Source organism: Typopeltis vanoorti, chromosome 19 (assembly GCF_054136105.1).
Source record: "Typopeltis vanoorti isolate ZY-2024b chromosome 19, IOZ_Tvanoo_1.0, whole genome shotgun sequence".
Classification (NCBI taxonomy): Eukaryota; Metazoa; Arthropoda; class Arachnida; order Uropygi; family Thelyphonidae; genus Typopeltis; species Typopeltis vanoorti.
The window spans coordinates 8,900,042-8,922,972 of NC_143567.1; the positions used below are offsets into that span (position 1 = coordinate 8,900,042).

Genomic DNA, 22,931 nt, shown 5'->3' on the forward strand with positions numbered 1-22,931 from the left:
CTCTGATGAGTGTCCAATTTATAATCTTTTTTTTGGTCTTTTTTGACTGCTTTCCAGTCAAAAGGCTGCGGGTTGGTTCGAATCCCGCAGTGGGAATGGATGTATGTGATTGTCTGTGAAAATACTAGTAGCGGTGTTGGTGAGAAGTAGATTGCAGTTGCGATTTGTTGTAGTTTGGATTGAAGTGGAAACAGAGAGTTGTAGAGTAGGTGCCCTCCCTTGATGAGTCTTTGGACTCCCTACGATCACGGAGTGATGCATGTACACCGAGATCAGTTACAATCTTTGTTGAATTCGTTGGCCAAGTGGTTAGTGTATCTGCTTTCCAACTAACTGGTCATGAGTTCGAATCCTGCCGTAGGCACTGATATTTGTGGTTGTCTTTAGGTGGGAGATAAATATCATCCCATGGTGTGAGACAACCACCCTTATTGTGGGCTTGAAAAGGTTTCACGTTTGAACCTTATAGCAAGATTTTCAGATTATGTAAAATATAATAATAGAATAAAAATACATGTAAGGGCATGTTATTAATCTAGTATATGTATGTTTAAACAAAGGAGTTCGATTTCTGATTTTTGCTGGCTTGGTTGGCTGAGTGGTTAGTGTATCTGCTCTTCAGTCAAAAGGCTGCAGGTTCGAATCCAGGCACGGGCATGGAGATTGTGATTGTCATGGAGGTGATCATCATTTTACCAAAGGAACAAAAACTACAGAAGGGTTGGCAGAGTGGGTAGGAATAGGAAATTATTATATAACACCTCCAAGGAGTCCAAAGACTCATCGAGGGAGGGTACTTACTCTACAACTCTCTGTCTCCACCAATGCACCACCACCACAACTACCTTCATCATACACCAACGCAATCTACCACCACCACCACTATTATTTTCACAGACAATCACAATCTCCATGACTGAAGAGCAGATACACTAACCACTCTCCAACCATTCTAGATATTTTACACCCTAGCAACTCTTCAAAGTAGACTCTGGATGTTTTAATTTAAAAACTTTGATAGCTTACATATATATTTTATCCAATGTTACGTGGGCATCATCAGGGAGACAGACTGGTAACTACATTCAAAACGTGAATTATAAGAATGGGTCAAAGCATGTGTATACAAGCTCGTGTCTCAGTCACAGCTGAAGTATATGATTACACTATTAAAGTTTAAAGGAACAATTGTAAAAATTCATTCATAAAAAATAATTTAAACTAATTGTTAAAAAAAAAACATGAACAATTAATAGTGATCAGTTCCCAAAACTTAGAGACAGGCATGCAGTTTGAGTGGTGAAGACTTGGAGGATTTTTTAACATTACACGTTTCAAGGAAAAGACAATCAAATTGGAACTTGCTGGAATGAAGAATTGTTGTCTAATTCTAAAGATGTTCTAATTCTGCTTTGATTCTAATCTAAGCAGAATGATAAGTCTGTCCAAAATAAGAAAGATGACATGAGCAGGGTACCTGATAGACAACTGGTAAGGGAAAAGGTAGTAACGTAACTTCTGTAGATGGTATGAAGGAAGAAAGTTTCCAAGCTGGTTTGAAGTAAGCATATAGACTAAATTTGTGAAGAATCCATGCTATTTATTTGGAGGTTCCTTTAATGCAGGATATTGAAATTCTTTTCACGTCAGATTATAGTCTGGATGAAGGATATTTATCAATAATTTTTGGATGGTAGTTTTGTTGTATCCATTACACAATGAAAAGAAAATTTTCCTATAAAAACTGGTAGTGTTCAAAATATCAGGAAGTTATGTAAATTACAGCTCTAGGTACTGTAACAGTACCAAGATACTGTTACAAGTACCTAGTAAGTTACAAGTACCAACAGTAAAATGAAAATACATGTAAAGGCATTGTTGTGTCCCAATTTATGATTTTTATTCTATCTAATAATTTCCGCTTATCAATGTTCTACTATTATCTATGCTCGAGATATCACCAAAATTTTTACTAATATCTAAGTTATTTCCCCCCTTAGTATCCCTAATATTTGTATTATACTGCGCCTTTTGGGACATTTAGTTTAAGATATTATATGCAAAAACAAGGAGAAAGAACTAAAATATGTCAGAAAGTGTATCTATGTTGTAGTCGTGACACTTTATCTCGTTTCTTAACACATTAATTTCCCACGTGATTAGGTTCGTAATTTTTCAAGTGGTGCATTGGACAGCAATTTCAGACAACTGTTTTATCATTGGACAAAAGATTTATTAAATTCCTTAACATGGTACAATTCAAATTTTAGTTATTACTCAATTCAATGCTATACTAAATATTTACAAACTGACATTAGCTTATCATAAATAATTAAGCTATGATCCTATAATGGGTATTACGATCATGCCACCATACACATTCAACACACAACTTCATATGACATGGACATTATAAGGTTAATTCACACTATTTAACTATCCAAACTTAAGTAGCTTAACTAGACCATTTACTGCACTAACACATAACTATGACATTTAAACTTTCTTATACAATATAATAGACATGCAAAATTCTCAGGACACTTAATTACTCATATAACATTAACACTAGCCAGCTTACTTTCAATATATTCTGTCAGATACTAAAGTTCTAGTATTGTTTTCTTGGTCACTTCAACAGTTCAGTATTAGAATAATGATAACTAATACAGACGAATCTTAGTTAACACGAGATATAATTCACAGTACCTTTCTTTCCTGAGTTTTCCATATGGCCTCTATCATTTTCTGATTGAAGTATCTTGGTATAACCTCTCCGATAATCTGCTTCTCCTATGTTCCCTTTTGAATTGAACTATGCCTACACGGTCTTTACCGTTCGTTATTCAGGACACACTTTGAATCGTCTAAATAACGGCTGTGCAACTCGCAACGTGGATATCGATTTCTTTACAGCTTTCCCTTTTTCGTGGTTGTCACTGAAGTTGAAACACAAAGAATATGCTTTCTTTTCCTCGACTATATGGCATTCTTCGCTTCTTACATAGGAAATAAGGAACCGAAATTCCGCTCACTTTTGTTTCCGTGTTGTGATGATGGAGATATAATTCCAATCTCGCCACTCAGGAAAACACCGTGAAACCCATACGAAGGAGCTCGCGAAGAACTCTCCTGGAACAGAACCAAAAAGGTCTAAAAGCCTACTTGTCGTGTGTGTGTGGGGGGGGGGGTCCCAACTCTTTTTATACTTGCTCTCCTAACGGCACCTTCTATAACTTCTTTTCTCCGCCCCCCTACTTGATTTTACTTCACCGACCAATTAGGGTGGCATTTTTCTGCCAAACGTCCTTTGGTCGGCGAGCCCGTAACGATGTCTCAATCCGGGAATCGGCCCCCTGAGCGATAGTCTGTTGTTTTTCTTTTGCTAGCCTCTAACTTAATCCCTTTTCCAAAATTTCTCTATGAACTCACTTAATATTTTAATCTCTAGCCTCTCACATACCATCTCTTATGACTAATCCTTTTCTGTCTTATTTAGTTAAATTTTCTCTTTTATATCATATTACAACATTAATATATTCTTTCTTTTTGTTAGTTAGTTCAACAAACACCTTTATATTTTATTGGATGCAAGAATATTTCTTTTTCTTTTAATTAATTCATCTATTATCTTTTATGCAGGGTTTTTAATTTATTTATTCTTCAGCTGAGAATTCTACATTCTTAAGATATCAGGTGTAACAGCATGTTATTAATCTAGTATATGTATGTTTAAACAAAGGAGTTCGATTTCTGACTTTTGCTGGCCTGGTTGGCTGAGTGGTTAACATATCTTCTCTTCAGCCAACCCTTCTGTAGTTTTTGTTCCTTTGGTAAAATTTTGGTAGTATTTTAAAAAAATACTAAAACATGACTGGAGTGCAAGTGTTCCTGGATGTGGCTTTTCTATTTGGTTTGTAACAAGATTGAATAGAGCTAATATGGCTTCATTCCATGTTTGATATTTTGCATTAAAAAAAAAAGAAAACAAACAAACATTGCTTTCTTTATATTCATATTTGCTCATTATTCTTTCCCATCCTTCATTGTTCTTTACAATCTCCTCCAATGATTAGTATCTTTCTTTGGTGCTAATTTCAAGATTTTCAAGTTGATATAGAATAATTTACTTAACTGTACTTCTTCAGTAGTTTCTGAAGTGGATGATTAAACCTGAATCACTATGATGTTAAATAGTCTTGCTGCTAATCTTGCTATTATTATTCTTTTATTTACTGATTTATATCCTAACAATGCTTCTCTTCCTCTTTTACTAAGAAGAAATCCAACTCCTGCCTCATTTTATACTTTTGCCAAACCAAATAATTCTTCCACCTCTCATCTCCCCACTGACTGTTTCCAAGCATATCTCTGCTAATCCAAGGATGTCACATGATACGGGCATGATACTTATATGTGCAACAATGATGTTCTGCACTGCATAAATAAATAAAAGAAAAAAAATGGAGAAAACTATAGCAGTCTACTTTAGTCTCTGCTATGGAAATAGAAAAGTTAACTTCAAAATTTAACATGCCTAATGAAATTAAACAAATGTAAGTTAGGAATGATGCAAAGCCCAAAAATTTTAGAGAGAATATTTGCCAATATAACAATGCCACATCTTTTGTATCATTTGGGACTAATATTACATTTCTTCCTGGACCTTTAAGATACTTTGAGTTGCTTATCATAGAATTTCATTATTATACTCCAAAAATGCAACACTTCTTATGATCAGTTATATGTTTTAGCTGTCAACTGATGCTAATCAAATTATATGGAAAATCTGAAAATAGTGGTCTAAGAGAAGAAGTTCTTGATAGGATAAACTAGATATTAAACAACATAACTCATATAAATGCTCATACATGATGATGCATCAAAATGTTTTCAAAGAAAGAACATTAGTTTTAAATGAAGTCCAGCAATTTTTGAAATATGCTGACATTGCACCTGTCTTCTTATAGGCATACTGCCATGTATTCAAAAGAGAGGTTTAAGCAAATTGACTAATTTGATTTTGATATATACTATGTCATGAAAGTGCATACTATCAAAATTGATTTACATAGTATACACTGCAACTTCTTGTGCAAGTTAATAATATGGCCATGTGGTGAAGCAGGGTAGTATATGTCAATAAATACTAACGGAATGAGCACAAAATGAAAATTTGAAAATTATGTGACAATGTAGAAATATAATTTCATACACAGAATTGTTGTTGCTCTTCAGGTGATTTTAATCCAATTCTGAATGCAGGAAAACTGACAAAAACAATCAATGTCGATTAACCCCCTGCCATTCCCTTTTTATATCAGTCCCACACATAAGAAGTACCTATGACAATAGGTCATCTTGGTACACACACACACAGCGTTGTATGTGTATGTGTGTGTCAGCAAGTAGTTACAAGGAAGTAGGAATTTGTTAATGTGTTATTTTTTTTGTTGAAGACCAGAGGGTTGTAAATCATCGGGGAAAATAATATGGAAAAGACTGTTTGGACAGCAGATGTATAGGACGAGGATGAGAAGTTGGTTTGATAAGTTTGTAGTTGAACTGTATATGGGTATTGGGAAAAGTGGAGGGATGGTAGGGGCCAGTTCAGTGGAAAAGTGCTCATGGAAATACTTATAGAAGAGACATACATAATGCAGTTATCGAGGATTTATGGAAAAGCGACTGGAAGGAAGGGTCATCAGTTAAGTGAATTGCTTGCTTCTGAATACAATAAAAAATTCTGGAAATCTCAGGTGCACCATCCCTAATATGGGACAGTATTCCCAGGTTAGGCAGATTTGAGCTTTATAAAAAAATGTCAGGATATGAGCAGGAGAAAAATACTGTTTGGAACTAAAAAGAACACCAAGATATTTTGGAGGCCAAAGAGGCCTACAGACCTGATGTCCTTATGCAAGGATAGATATCAGAATAACCCAACAATAGAAAATTGATACTGGTTGGTGAAAAGAATATTGTTAAAATTGAGGGGGAGAGGTATAGTATTTTGTTGTGTTCTGGTGGCATTAAAATGCAGGTTGTGAATAAGACTGGATGTCAGAGAGAGAAGATAACTGATGTATAGGAGCAAGCATGTATACGTGACAGCATCGAGCCCTGGGATACACTAGTATTAACTGAAAAATTTGATGAAAGGAAGCCATCCACCATGACCTGCAATGAATAACCAGAGAGGAAGCGGGCAATTCATTCAAAAAGGGAAGAAGAAGACCATAGGATAGCTTGGTGAGAAAACCAGGATTTGATCAAATGCCTTGGAAATATCACTAAATTATTTTGGAGGCCGAAGAAGCTATGCTTAAGGTGTATAACTGAGAGGAGACCTCCACATAGCCTTTAAAGGAATGCAGAGAACTGACCAGGGCTTCTGACCTAATGTCTAATCCTCACCTTCTCGTGGAGCACCCTGTTGGGTGCTCCACGAGAAGGTGAGGATTAGAGGATGGGCTGGCAATTTGGGATTTAGCCAACAAAATTGTATTCTTATTGGCTTAAACCAAAATACAAAATGATGGTACAACATGACAAAATTTCATGCTGGCTGGGGCGTCGCCCGGTTAAACAAAGCCCCCGTTGTTTTTGCCAGGGAACCCGGGTGAACAGCGAAAAGTCAGTTACTGGAACAATTCTGAAAACACCCCAACTCAACATCACCAGAGTTAAAGATCGGTACTATCAACATAAGAAGCCTGAATGGTAAAGAAATGGAGCTAGCTGAGGAATTAGATAAGTACCAGATTGACATAATAGGGGTGACTGAAACAAAAAAGACAAAAACTCGTGAGATCTTTCTGAGCAATAAATACAATATGTTATATTCAGGCAATGACAATCAAGGAAAAGAAGGAGTAGCCATAGTATTCAACACAAAATACGAGGCTAATCTTCTTGAATGGCAGGCAGTCTCAAGTAGAGTGATGTGGGCAAATATGATGGGGAATTGGACAATGAGATGTATTTGTGCCTATGTTCCCACAGAAGGTTCTACTAAGGTAGAAGTGGAGGAATTTTTTGAGGCTTCAGAAAAAGCAACTGACACAATGAAAAAGGAAAAGTTGGTCCTTGTTGGGGATCTAAATAGCAGAGTAGGAAACGATTGTCACACATACAAAAATATATTGGGAACATTTGGAGTAAAGAGCAAAGCTAATAATAATGGCAAATATTTGTTGGATTTCTGCTCAGGACAGGGACTGGTTATTACTAACACCATGTTCCAACATAAAAATGTGCACAAATTCACATGGAGAGAAGAGGCAAGGATTAAGAAAGTCTCATTGACTATATTATGATTGATAATGATGTTTTCTCTCTGGTGCAGGACACCAGAGTGTACAGAGGATTTGAAATTGGAAGTGATCACTATTTAGTCTTGAGCAGGATAAAATTAAATTTCACATTGAAAAGAATAACATGTAAGAAAGTTTTAAAGCGAATAAAAGTTGAGCAGCTCTCAAATGTGAACTGTAGACTAAAATACACAAAAATTATTGAAGAAAAAATGAAAGAGTTTGGGAACAGGAACCAAACCTTGAAGAAAACCCTGGTAGATTCAGCCAGAGAGGCATCTGGTGAGGTTGTCTGCAAGGATAGAAAAATCAGAACTCCATGGTGGACACAGGAAGTTAAAAAGAGCCAGTGAAGGAAAAGAAGAAAGCATATCAAAAGTTCCTGGAAATAAGTCAGCTTGTGCTCTTAGAGAATACAGAGACAAATGTAAGAAAGCAAAACAGTGTGTAAAACTAGCTAAACAAAAGTCATCGGAGGACTTTGGCAAGAACATAGAAAATAAATATCAAGAAGGTGGTAAGATATTCTGGAGGTTGTTGAAGAAGCTTAGAAATGCTGTAAAAAAGCTTAAAGTGCTGTAAAAGGAGTTAGAGATGATGAATGTGATGAAAATGGGAGAAAAAGATATCCTTGAAGTATGGAGTAATTACTTCGAAAAATTGCTAAATGAAACAAGCAGTGATAGCACAGTGGTAAAAAACACTCAACAGGCATCCAATCAGGAATACATATCCATACTTGAAGTAGAAAAAGCCATCAAAGGCTTGAAATGTGGAAAGGCAACAGGAGTAGATGATATTCGACCAGAAATGCTGAATTATGGTGGTATAAAAGTCTTACAGTGGATGCACTGCATAGTTCAGAAAGCCTGGACAGAGGGACGAATTCCTGATAATTGGAGTAGAGCTCTAATAGTACCCATATATAAAAAGCGAAATAAAACCCAATGTGAGAATTACAGAGGTATTTCCCTACTGAGTGTTCATCGGCAAGATCTCTGTAAGTATACTGGAGAAACGGTTGAGAAGAATTTTGGAAGAAAAGTTTGCTGAAGAACAAGCAGGATTCAGACCAAATAGAGGCTGTCAGGATCAGATCTTCACTTTACGACAGATAGTCGAGAAAGCATGGGAATATAACAAAGATCTGTATTTAAGTTTTGTCGATTTGGAAAAGGCATATGACAAGGTGCCAAGAGAGAAGCGATTCAATACGCTGCAGTTATATGGTGTCAATGGGGCATTATATCAAGCAATACTTAGTCTTTATTTGAGTAGTAAGTCAGCAGTTAGAATTGAAGGAAGTACAGGAAGATGGTTTAATGTTAAATCTGGTGTGAGACAAGGAGGTACATTATCCCCTCTGTTATTCATTATCTATATGGATCACATTATGAAGGAAAGTAGTATTAAACCTGATATCAAAATTGGAGATGTTAATGTCAGCTGTTTGCTTTATGCGGATGATGTTATTCTTCTAAATAAATCCGCTACAAGTCTGCAAGATTCCCTGACTAAATTGAATAACTGTTGTAATAGATATGGTATGAAGGTCAGCATAAGACAAAGACAATGAAAATAGGTAGAATCATTGAAAATGTCAACTGTGTTGTGAACGGGGAACCTGTGGAACAAGTAAACCATTTCAGCTATTTAGGTACGATGTTTACTGACGATGATAAATTAAATATGGAAATAGACAGCAGAATCAACAAAGCTGGTATGGTAGGAAGTCAGTTGAATAAATTCATATGGAATAAGAGATAAATTACTCGTAACACTACATTAGCTGTATACAAGACAGTGTTCAAACCAGTTTTAACTTATGGATCTGAGAGCTGGGTTAGAAGTAAAACACTTGACCAAAGACTAGAGACCACAGATATGAGAGTCCTGAGAAAGATTAGAAGTGTGAACAGATGGCATCAATGGCAATATCATATTAAAAATGAGGATATTAGGAAAGAACTTGACATTGTCAGCATCCAGGAATGCGTTAGCAGAACTAATCTCTGGTGGTATGGTCACTTAAACAGAATGGGCGAGGGAAGATTAGCAAAACAAGTGTTCTCTGCCAGGAAAACGACCCAGAGGAAGACCAAGATATAGGTGGATTGATATGGTACAAAGTGCCTTAGACGATAGAAATATAAGATCTGGTAATGTTGGAGTCTTGACAAGTAACAGACTGATTTGGAGGAAAATTGTAGATAGGAAGTTAGTAATGATGGAAATTTTTCATGTAGTACTATCACAACCCTTGAAGGTACATGTCAGGACTTTGATGATGAGGACGATGAAGCTATAGACCTGATGTTCTTATGCTGGGATAGATGCCAACAAGAGAAAATTGATATTGGTTAGCGAGTACAATATTGTCAAAAGTGAGGGGGAGAGAGGCATAGCCTTTCATTATGTTCTGGTGGTATTAAAATTCACAAGGTTTTTGTGAGTGGCAAGGAGCTCTGTGTTTAAGGCAGCAGTTAAAGAGGAACTTGAAGTATGAATCTCCTGGCAATACAGGATTTTGAAAGAAAAAGAGAAGTGGAGAGTACAATAGTCAGCAGGATGTGAATAAGACTCAATGTCAGAGAGAGAAGATAACTGATGTAGAAGAAAAAAAAAAGAGTGTAGATGACAAATTTCAGCACTAATATTAACTGAAAATTTTGATTAAAGGAAGCCATCTATCCATCATGACCTGCAATGAATAACCAGGGAGGAAGCTGGCAATTCATTCAAAAAGGGAAGAAGAATACCATAGGACAGTAGCTTGGTGAGAAAACAAGGATGCAGACTTGTAATGACTTGGAACCTGCAGCTGTTCATATTTTTGCAAGTTTTGGAAGAAGTGGTGCAATGATGATGATGATCAGTTTCATTGCAGCACTGTTCATGAACATACCTAAAGAACTATATACAGTTTACTTCATATGCAGCATTACTCTTCTCCTTCTTGTCAAATGATTGAATTCCATGTTTAGTATTTCAGAAGCATAATCCTTTGTGGCTATTGTGATTATCACCAGACTTCCTTTGTTTTTTCTGATAACTTTTAATTAATACTGTTATGGTTAAACTCCTTTTACAATCAAACCTTGTAATTAGTTAATTTTTATAATTAACTTTTAATAATTAAAATTATTTGCATTTAAACAAAACTGCTTTGATATTGAACAAATGACTGTATATAAATAGTTTCGGGTGATAATGTTTGCCTTTACTAATGTTACAAGGTCATAAATGGGACCATATATAAGTGAAGTGATACTAAATTTTATACATAGTAAGTAAATAAAGATTTATTATATCAGCATATCACCCAAAATGTCTCCAAGCTTTATTTATCTATCTTTAAAAAGGGAAGTAGATCCTAATTCAGACAGGAACTTCTGCCAACAATAAAATTAGTTACAACAACAAAGTATGACTCTCATACACTGAATCTTTATTCTCTTAAAAATGCAGTTGCATGAATCATGATAATTGACTTGAATTAGATATCAATGTTTTCATTCTCTGCATACCAGGATTCCACAAATTTACAGCAGCTTATGCAGAAAATAACATTCACATAGCTTAAAGGGCACAGGTATGACATTATAAAACTAATGACCATAAGTTTTATACTACCCCAAAAGATTATAAATGCTTGCTAATGCTGTACATGAATTAATTAATAAACAAACAGGGTCATAAATGGGACCATATATAAGTGAAGTGATACTAAATTTTATACATAGTAAGTAAATAAAGATTTATTATATCAGCATATCACCCAAAATGTCTCCAAGCTTTATTTATCTATCTTTAAAAAGGGAAGTAGATCCTAATTCAGACAGGAACTTCTGCCAAAAATAAAATTAGTTACAACAACAAAGTATGACTCTCATACACTGAATCTTTATTCTCTTAAAAATGCAGTTGCATGAATCATGATAATTGACTTGAATTAGATATCAATGTTTTCATTCTCTGCATACCAGGATTCCACAAATTTACAGCAGCTTATGCAGAAAATAACATTCACATAGCTTAAAGGGCACAGGTATGACATTATAAAACTAATGACCATAGGTTTTATACTACCCCAAAAGATTATAAATGCTTGCTAATGCTGTACATGAATTAATTAATAAACAAACAGATTAATTTCTCACTGTTGAATCTGCCATGCTGTAAGCAGAATTTTCTGCATAATAAATAATAAATTATAGAATATTTGCTAACAGACATTCATTCCACAATTGATTAAATTCACTTTTTTTTTTTCTTTTTTTGTGATAACTTATTTTGCAAGCCAGATAAAAGCATACCTAAGAACACCGGTATTGTTTTAAAAACCAACCTTTAAAGTATATATATATATATATATATATATATATATATTTTTTTTTTTTGTCTCTTAGCTTGAAGAGTGGCAATATGCCACAAGTTGAGTACAACTGTCATTCACAAAAGTTAAAAAACAGAAATTAAATTTCAAAATTTATACTTTTAATTATATTGCATACCTAATATTCCCATATCCCACTGACCAGCTTTCTTTTCCTTTCTAATTACAGATTCTAGAGTGTCAGTGAAATACTGAAACAAACGATTCTGGAGTTCTACTTCCACACCAAGAATGCGATTTAGAAATTTACTCATGTTGTTATAATCTAAAAAAGGCAGATGAATAAAATTAGTTATTACCAAGTTTTATTTATTTCTTATTAAGCACAACAAATGAATGTAGCAAATAGCAAAATTTATGCATAAAAATAATTTTTTTTTTTTTTGAGTTTTACAAATACTAAAGCAATATACTGAAAATGTAAAAAACATATTTTATTAACAATTAAAATGACAGTAGATTAATACCCCATGAAAAAGAGAGAGAGAGATCGAATTATAGAGATATTAAATATAGTATCTTGAGTGGAAAAGAAGGCGAGTGTTCCAGTAAACTAGAAATCAAAGTGACGCTGCCTGGAGATTTAAGTACTATCAAAAGTAAGAGAGGGAAAAAAATTTATTACTATTGTACGGGCATCATTTCCACGAAGTCAGAAGATGCATCAGAAGAGACCCATCATTTACACAATATCTATTACACCTCTCCTTGATCTCATTCACTGATGAAGATCCACAACCACCTCTGGTAACTCATTCCATCCATTCACAACCCTCCAAGCAAAAATCATAGTGCTAACCATTTCTAACTCTTATACAATTTCCAGGGATGCCTCCTAGTTATCTATATAGAGATCTCCTGCACACTGACCTGTGCTCTTCCAATTGTTTATGCCATGATACTGCTGCAAGCTGACCTCTCAGCTTGTCATAATCACCTGTTTTACAATTCCATATATGCCCCTTCTTAACAGAAAATTCTACATGTTTGATAATCTATCAGGTCAAGACCATAACGATCTTTTTCACAAGCAGAAGCAGCATGACTAGATTGGTTACTGCTAAGTTCTTTGATGATGTGACCAAATTCAGCACTCTTGAACCTTGTGTCCCCTCACAATACTATCTCATGTAATTATCTCTTAGCAGTTGCATAAATTTCATCTTCTACTCTCCCTGTGACCATTCATCCTGCCAATTTATGTTCCTATAATTGAAATTCCTCATAATGGATGAACTTCATTAGATGTGCTTTAACAGGGGCTATCTTGATATCTGACATAAGGTAAGATGAAAAAAATTCAAGATTTGTTCTTTCTGTGAGTAACTGGAAACAAAAAACGGATCTAACTAATACTCAAATATTTACATATACACAAAAATAGTGGCCTTAAAAAAATACATTGAATGCACATTCTATTTAATATCTATTTTAAATAAAATTTAAAATATCATTATATAATAAAATTAAATTCACAGACATCATGCAACTCTAAAATAAATTCACTATAGCAAACCATTACTATGGTCCATACTTTGAAATTGTGATAAATGTTTTTATTTTTTAAAACCAATTTTATTGGAATCCTTTCCTTTAGTGTTACATGGTGATCAGCATTCATTTCCGTCAAATTATGCAACTACAACCGTGTTACAAATAATTACTTTTCACCTTGTCATATGTCTTTTCCAGATCAACAAAACCTAAATATAAATCATTATGTTCCCAAGATTTCTCAACTATTTGTCTTAAAGTGAGAGATCTGATCCTGATTTGTGAAAGGGAAGCTTGATGACTTTTTCATCAAGCTTCCCTATAACAATTTTTCTTAGCTATTTCTCAAGTATACTCGCATAAATCTTACCAGGAACACTCAGTTGGGAAATACTTCTGCAATTCTCATATTCAGTTTTCCTTTTATTATGAGAGCTCTGCTCCAACCATCTGGAATTTGACACTCTAATAGGTCTTCTGAATTATGAAATGTAGCCACTGTAGCATTTTTGGCCAAATTTCATCTACTCCAGCTGCCTTTTTACATTTCAGGTTTTTGATGACATTTTTCTACTAAGTATGGATATGTATTCCTGACTGAATTCTTGATGGGAGTTTCTACCATCATGCTGACACTGCTCGTTTCATTTAGCAGTCTTTCAAAGTAATTTACTCCAGACATCTCAAATTTCTTTATATTTAGTTTTCATGTCACCTTATAAAGGTGACATGAATAATTATATCATTCATGTCACCTTTATCATCTAGGATTCTTTTTATAGTATTCTTTCCTCAAATTTTAAGATGTTTCAATAGTCTCCAGAATATTTTGCCATCTTTCTGATATTCATTTTCAATGTTCTTACCAAAGTTTTCCAATGCTTTTTTTTTTTTTTTTTACATATTATATTTTTCTATATGAAATTCAATTTCATCCTGCTCAAAACTAAATAGTGATCACTTCCTATTTCAAATCCTTTGTATATTCTTGTCCTAAACCAGTGGGAAAACATCATTATCAACTATAACACAGTAAATGAGACTTTTCTTATTTCTTGCATCTTCTGTTCATGTGAATTTGTGCACTGTGTGTATGAAATTATCAGCCCAAGGCTATCACTAATTAAGCGGTACGCAGTGAAGAGAGACGGCTCAAATGTGCCGCCATCTCGTGGTCTCTAGCCCTAACACAATATATTTAATGTCTGAAATAATGTGGGCTCTACGGTCGATTTTCTTGAGTTTTTAGAGGTTTTTATCTTATGGGTATTCTTTATCCATAAGAATCTTTTGAGCCCAAAACCAACTTTTATCTAAACAGATGCATAGCTTTTACTTAAACTTTGAATTCAAGAAATACTATATATTATGCAATATTTCTTTATAGTTATAAGAGAATATTATCAGTTTGTGTATTAGTATGCATTAGTCATTCAGGTGGGGGAGGGGAGTGATTGGCACAGCTGTTGGGAATGCCAGCTTCCTAACTGAACAGAGACCATGTAGGAAGCTGGCATTCCCAACAGCTATGCCAATCACTCCCCTCCCCCACCAGAATGACTAATGCATACTAATGTTCATTACCTGTGCCTCCTTCTTCATTGTAATTAAAAGTGGACAATTATAAAGTTGATGGACTGCTGATGGTTTCAGATTATCTTTGATTTTAACTGATTGCACATATTTAGTTTATGAAAATTTAAAATGTAAATGTTAATTTAATTTTGGATTTTCATTTTTCTAATTTCATAGCCTTTTAGTTCTTTTTATGTTACCTAGTATTGATTGTATTTGCACTTTTTCATATTGCCATTTTGTGTTTTTGTATGGTTCCTGGCAATCCTTTTGTGATATGCCACCAACATACAATTACCCAATTCCTTTGTTCTGTTTCCTGCCTCCCCCCCCCCCAACAATTTCTTTTGTTATTTACCGCGATTTTCTTTGTTTCATGGGAATGAAGGGCCAGTAGTTTTCCCCTATTATGTTCATGATGAATGAATAAATTCATCTGTGAACCTTGTACTAAAACAAAACTGTATTGTTATACAACACTGAAGTGCTCAGTCTTTTGCTCTAGCAATAATGAAGACAATGAACCTTATATGAACTCACATGTAATTTTGAGTTCATATAAGGTAATGAAAATTTAAAGTTTTTTTTAATTTTTTTAAAATAAGAGATTACAAGAACACTCACATTATTAATTTGAAAAATTTGCATTACCCTTTTCAAGTGTTTGAATTCCAGTGCTTTCATCTTCATTTATAACACCAACACCTACAAGGGCTTTTCGGATATCTGCAATGCAACAGACAGACAAATTAATTATTATTGTATTTGAATATATTAAAAAAAAAGATCACAAATATGTGACCTCTAACCCCTCAGGATGGTCACCATCTTGAAATAATCATACACTAACCTGGAGAGGAAGCCTCTGTAGCTCAGTCAGTAGTATAGATGAAGCCTTTGGTCGAAAAGACCTGGGTTTGATTCCTATCAGTGACGTGAGGAACCTTTATTTGGTCTCTTTTGACTAAAGGTGGGTTAACCAGTCTCATATGGAAGTGGAGGCCCCCCCCACAGTAGCTTGGGTTTTTTCATCCCTCAAAACAGGCAAACTGGCCGCGTGAACACATGGCTACGGTCATAAAAAAATATACTACAGCAAGGAAGGGAACGAGAAACCACCTTGCTCATAATTATTTCCCTAGTATGGTAGCATATAGCTACCCCCACCAGCCATTAGGCTGAGGGAATAGGAGGAACCTGGAGAAGAGCAATATGGAAAGGATATAACAAAAACAAGCAGCTGTACTCTTGATGTACAGAATTGTTTTGTAAAAATGTTCAAACTGAAAAATATATATCTGGCACTGAAACCAGTTAGCTGTAAGATGAGTATGTAAAATTGTTACATCAGTTATTAAATAATAACTGATTAAATATTCTTATACAAGTTCACCATTTTGTTAAAATTTTACAACTAACATTATTATGCACACCAATACTACATGACACAAATAAATAATATTACCAGAAGCATAATGGTATTATAATTAATTAAATATGTATTTATCAAGATGGCCAAGTCTAATGTCCTGTAAATGGTTTTATTTTGCTTTAGCGACCATACTAATCTGATTAGCTATTCTTAGCACAACCTTAATATTAATAATGTCAAGTACTTTTCTATTTTAATTTTTAATGTCACCTGTTTTCTCCTTAAATTTCCCCTGATATTCATTCAGATATATGGGTTTGTCCATTTGTCTTATATAGCATATGCTGCAAGAATAATGGAATTTTCGAGAGGATGAACTGGTTTTGGAGAATTGAGAGATATTGAGACTGTGAGCATTCTTGAGATCTGAGGACCAAGTATATGCTTAGTTGTCTAAATATGGAATGTTTACTGCTCTTGGTTACCTGGATTGTTAGACTTTTGTATGGGTGTTAATCACTGTCTTATGTTTGAACATATCAAAGACACCAAGAAGAAAAAAAGACAGTACAAATTTAGACTAGCCCTCCATACAACTGAAAATCATTAAACACTTTGGCAACAAACAGAAATGCCATATATTGACTACAACACTTTTGTCAAAAAATTTAAAGAAGCTTTCAAAATGTTATGCACACTGATCACAATGTAAAATAAGAAAGGAATTATCATATATCAAGTCTAGTCCTATTTCATCAGATATCTCAGGTGGTGGACATGATGCACATTATGCATTCAAGAATAACAATACTTCTTGAATATGATACCATGTGTGTATTTTCAATTATTGTTAGCTGCTGATTCCATTATAGTGTAGATGCTTTTGTCATCTTGCTTATTGCAACTCTCCTAAAGAAGTATACTACAGTAATATATGAAACTAATTGAGAATTTGCAGATGACCAGAATTCACATGAACTATATGTGAACTGGAGAAATTTTTTTCGAGTCATTAGAGAAGGTAGTTGAACATAAATAAAAACTGTTGGTCATAGGTAGAGAGAAGGAACAGCAGAGAAAGAAATGAATACCAAACACATACAGAAATGTTTTGATAAAAATATGAAGAAAGCAAAAAAAAAGTAATAATAATAGTAAGGACAAGCTGGATTTCTGTTCAGGACATGGATTAGTCATTACAAATACTATGTTGCAACATAAAGATGTGCACAGATTGAAAATAAAAATAAGTACCAAGGTTTTACAAAAGAATCAAAATCGAGCAACTTTCAGATGTGAAATGCAGACTCAAATATTATTCAAGAAAAAATGAAAGAGTTTGAAAACAAGAATCAAACCCTAGAGACTCAAATGGCATGTGTTGAAGCTGTCTGTAAAGAAAAATAAGAACTATATGGTGGACTCAGAAGTAAAGAGAGTCATGAAAAAAAGTGTATTGAAAGTTCCATAATGTAAAAGCACATTAAAAAGTCATTAGAATCCTTCGGTGTGAGCTGAATATTATCTAAAATATAAAATTGAATTTTGGCTACAATATGATGTTTTCTCAACACATTTCAGGAAGACTGTTGACAATTTTGTAGATATTTAATTACTATTTAGATTACTGTATATAATATGATGGAGAGTGGTTGGTATTGTTTATTTAATTGTTGGTATTGTTTGATTAAGTTTTTTTGAAACATCTGGCATTGTATGAGTGTTTTATTAATTACTATTTAATCTGAGTTTGAATTAATTGTGCACATAACTTACTGTTAATTATATAGTTATTTACATGTACACCTAAACCTCTTTTTATGCGATAGATACGTTCCTAAAAATTACGTGTAAATAGAATTAACATAAAAAGAACTACTGACTCTGTTTCTATGGAGTTTGGGTCCAAACCTGAAATATAAGCAAAAGAATGAAAAAAACAAACATTAAATTCGTTAAGATCATAAGATTTTTATTTACATTTCATGGAGAACACATACGTATAATGAATTTTAATAACTTTAAAAAAACATATTCATTTCAGTTGTTTGCTAAGGATTCTATAAAAAAATTATGTTATTCGATATCAGTTTCTGCCAATAAAAGCGAAAGCTTTCGTCTTCGTGAGACTGTAATAGTAATGGTATTATCGTCATCGACTTCTGCCTCAACTTGTGGAATTATTCTTGTCATGTCTTGAACAAAAGTACCACTGGTTGTTTCAGTAGTTTTAGGCATGAATTCAGTTATTAATCGCTGTGTTGATGCTTTATATGATTTGTGATATAATTCTCTCTATGAAGACATTAACAACTTAAGCTCACATGGAAACTTCCCAGCACGTTCTTCGTTTGGATCGTGTCGGGCAAAATAACTGCGTAAATTACTGGCCAGTTTAAGACCTTTTTTAATTATATCAGCAGTAAAAGTAGGATTATCTTGATCATTATTATTAGCTTCTTCTCTTTCAGGAGTCTTAGAAACAATCTTCACTATTTCGTCTTTGCTAAGAGGTTTATCAATTAACAATTCTTCGATATCTGCTGACATAAGATCATCGAACCCTTCTCTGCCAATTTCACATGCCAAACTTATTATATTGGGGAATTCTGCAGTATGATTGAGGGGAAGAGCATTCTCTTTAACACATATGGACCAAATAGCTTTCCAGCATGCATTCATAGTTTCTGGTCTCAATTCAGATAACGATAATCGAACCTGATCAATACAATCCATAATTGAAATTTTTTTCCACACATCCATAACTGATAGTGTTTCATCATCGTTTAGCTTGTTCAAAACGTACTGAAATGTTCGTCTGACATAATGTTTTAAAAGTCGCAATTATACCCTGATCTACAGGTTGTAGTAATGATGTGGTATTGGGCGGCAGAACAAAAAATTGCACATTTGGGTGTTCTATGGCAGGATGACGGGGTGCATTATCAAGAATCAAAAGCAATTTAAATTCGAGACCCTTGTCATTCAAATAGCGTCTAACTTCTGGCACAAAATGTTTGTGGAACCATTCAGTGAAAATATCAATGTTCACCAAAGCTTTTTTGTTGGCCATCCAATGAACTGGCAATTTTTGAAAATCTACGCCTTTCACTGGTTGTGGTCTTAATGATCGATTTATGAGCAGTGGTTTTACCATCCGATCTCCTAAAGCGTTCGAACAAAATAGGAGTGTTATGCGATCCTTTGCTGCTTTGAACCCACCAACCGATTTTTGCATTTTTTTTGATAGGTAAGTTCTGTTTGGCATTCTTTTCCAGAAAAGGCCGGTTTCATCCATATTCCAAACTTGTTCATGAGTGTAACCCTCATCTTCAATTATTTTAGCAAGTTTCTGTGGAAATGCTTTAGCAGCTGTTTCATCCACAGAAGCCATTTCACCTTTAATTTTTATATTATGAAGAGCATGTCTTTTAATAAACTTAGCCAACCAACCATTGCTTGCATGAAATTCATTTCTTCCTCGATTGAGATGAAGTATCTGGCTGCAGTTTTTTAATCTGTTCATAAAATCTCAATGCTGATTGCTTGATGGAATTTCTGTCAACTGTCATTCTTTTTGCACACATTATCTTCTATCCACATCACTAAATCTTTTTCGGCCCTTTTCTAGAACAACATTTCTTGTGTACGATGATAATTTCGCACTCGATTTTGTACCAGAACATACCGCTTTTCTAATAGCCTCTTCATTTTTCTTTATAGATCTGACAGTTGATTCACGGACTCCAAAATGCTTACCACAGCTGTCCCATCTTCCCCAGTTTGAAGATGATCTAAAATTTGAATTTTTATATCCAAGGAAACGGCTTTCCTTTTTTTTTTTTTTTGGTTATTGGCAACATCGTGTGAGGGCTGGATTAAAATCTTTGGTTAATGAAATGAAAGTTTGAAAATTACATATAGCTTATCATTTATTATTTCTTGGCAAAATTATTAATTTCCTAACGCAATTTTTATTTTGATTTCACTTAAAAAATGCAAATGCAAAAAATGCGGTAACTGTGTTGTCTACTTAAACACAAAATTCAAACTGCTAAGAACCGCTTTTTTATGCGCAGACAGTTATGTAATTCGGGGAATTCCCAATAAATGAAATTCGTAAGAATTTAGAATTTTCTTGAATTACGGATTTTTTCCTAACTTAGACTTTAGGTTGGTCTTGTAAAAGTGAATAAAAATTGCGTAAAAAAAATTATTTTTGATATCCCAATTCGCGTAACTCCAAATTCGTGTAAAAAAAATTCGCATAAAAAGAGGTTTAGGTGTAATGATAAAGCAAGCGTAGACAGCAAATCTCTTGAGTGGAAAAATTTCCTTCGACATAGATTACATTGCCAAATGCCAAAAGTTTATGGGAAACAGGAGACAATGGTGGTAGAATTTAGTAGAAATGTGTGATAACTAGCAGACTGAAGATGAGAAACATGAGCAAATGAGATGATTTGACAGAAAGTGGCATGTCCTAAGCAGAATGTAAGGAGGATTAAAGGTATTAGAATGCAAGATCGCAAGTGTAAAAAGAGGTGCAAGAGTATGAGAAAGGAGACATGAAAGAAACATTAAAAAGAACACAGCATAATGTTTGGAATTTTGAGGCTTTGATGCCTGTCAAATAGCAAAAAAGGAGATAAAATGTGTAAAAGGATACAGTACTATATGGTGATTCTAGGATTACAGTTGTACCAAACGAGCAAACAATGAAAGTGTGTATCCCTGGCATGAAGATTTGGGATGTGACTGAAGCAGAAAACTACAAGGAAATAAAATGAAAGGGTTAGTGAGGCAAAAAAGAGAGGAAGACTGAGTCTGTTAGCAGGATATGACAGGAGTGAACCAAGGAGAAGAACTATGATTACAAATGATCGTTAAATAGATATGAAGGAGAAATGGTGTGCAATGAGTAGATGTACAGGATGACTTTCATCATCAAAAATATTTGTAGGTGAAAGATAAATTGTACTTGAATGGTTTTGGTATCAAGCACTGGAGAAACTGTTGTGCATTGAAGTAGTGAATGTGGAATTTTTCAGCAGAACTGAAAAGAAAGCATGATTACACACATTAAGCAGCAGAAATTGTGAGTAATGACAAACAGAATGAGAGAGAGAATGATAAGCTTGTTAGGGATGATCTCAGAAAACAGAGAGCTAGTTTTGTGAAGAAAGTATTAACTGGAAACAAGGAGGAGAGGATTTGGTTCAAGATTTAACTCATTAGCTGGTAGTCGGATGTCATGTGTGTGTGTGTGCACTGTTATAAATATTACAAATAAGGAAGAATTCTTAACACTGGTAGATGTAATCAAAAAATCATATCAGCTAATGCCTTTTTGTTCCGCACAGGTAGCAGACGACGCCATTTTTTAGCCTTATCTAACTTTTTATGGAGACTGAGTGGGCAGTTCAATCTCTACTGGTAGCTAATCAGAGATGGCTGGCCCAAGGCTATCACTAATTAATTGGTACACGGTGAAGAAGGTGGCTAGCTAGTGCTGCCATCTCATGGTCCCGAACACAATATTTTAAAAGTCTGAAAATAGTGCAGGTTCGACAGTCAATTTTCTTGAGTTGACGGGATGAAAAACCCAAGCTTCCAGGAGAAAAAAACCGCTTGCCCATGCCAGAGATCGACTAATTCAGGAACCAGTTGAGAAAAGGCTTCATGTTCCTCTAGTTGCCGACTAGATTTGAACCAAAGTCTTTCGTTGTAGAGTGCAAACACCACTTCTACTGAGCTACACAGGCTCAATGAAACCAAAAATTATAGTTATTACTGAGATCTGGCTGAGAGAGAGAAATATGGTTACAGAAATACAATGATGGGTAAAGCTCATTCGGAGAGTACACAAGATAACAGTGGGAAACAACTACTAATGACTAAAGGAATTAAATCCAACCAGAGTAAAAAAAAATCTTCAAAGACAGTGGTAGTGTGAGTACCAGGAATTGGATATGAGGCTATTTGGTGTGAGTTAGAGGTTAATAGTGGTACAGACCAGGATCAACTTGAAGTGACCTGTGAAATGAATAGACAGATACCAATTATATATTTGGTTTAATCCTTTATCCAAGTGTAAGCAAACAAAGTTTGCACCTTTAGTATTTTCAGGACTGGGGCAACTTGTGGTAAAGGTGGTATAAGTTCTGATCACTTGCCTTAGTATCCCATAATGCAAAGCATATCTCCTTGCAGACATGTACACTGCTATGTATTAAGGGAAGGGTCACTACCCAGACCCAGAGGTGGTGATACTAAGGTGGAAGTAATGCAGAAGTCATATCACCATATACCAGTTGCCAAAAGGTGTCAACACCTTATTATTAAAATTCTCTGGATTTTTATTTTAAAATTCTCTGACCAGTCTGGGAAGGGTCATTACCCAGAGAGGGACCCTTCTATCTGGGTAGTTGCCTTAGTATCCAGGTACGATACTAAGGCAAGTGATCAGAATTTATACCACGTTACGAGTTGTCCCAGTCCTGAAAATACTTTAGGCACAAACTTTGTTTGCTTACACTTGAATAAAGGATTAAACCAAATATATAATTGGAAGCATAGCCAAGCGAAAAAACTTCCGTCGAATAGACATAAATCTTATGGATATAAGGACTACATTATAGGTGATTTCCACTATGGAGATATAAATTGGAGGACATAAAAAGTATGCAAGACCAAGGAAAATTAATTTATAGAATTACACAGGAATAATGTTTTTACCCATCCTTCTATTCTAAATGAAAATATAGTAGTAGACAGA

General features: G+C 34.5%; 1 protein-coding gene across 1 annotated transcript in view; it reads right to left on the reverse strand.

The window, feature by feature from the left end:
• LOC150095842 (protein strawberry notch homolog 1-like) overlaps nucleotides 1-22,931 on the reverse strand; it is a 447,536-nt gene that overhangs the window by 92,677 nt on the left and 331,928 nt on the right. The window contains exons 22-23 of the mRNA XM_090408811.1: nucleotides 15,433-15,507; nucleotides 11,831-11,977 (exon numbers count right to left, since the gene is read on the reverse strand). Coding sequence (XP_090264937.1) covers nucleotides 11,831-11,977; nucleotides 15,433-15,507 — 222 coding nt within the window. The remainder of the gene's footprint in view (nucleotides 1-11,830; nucleotides 11,978-15,432; nucleotides 15,508-22,931) is intronic.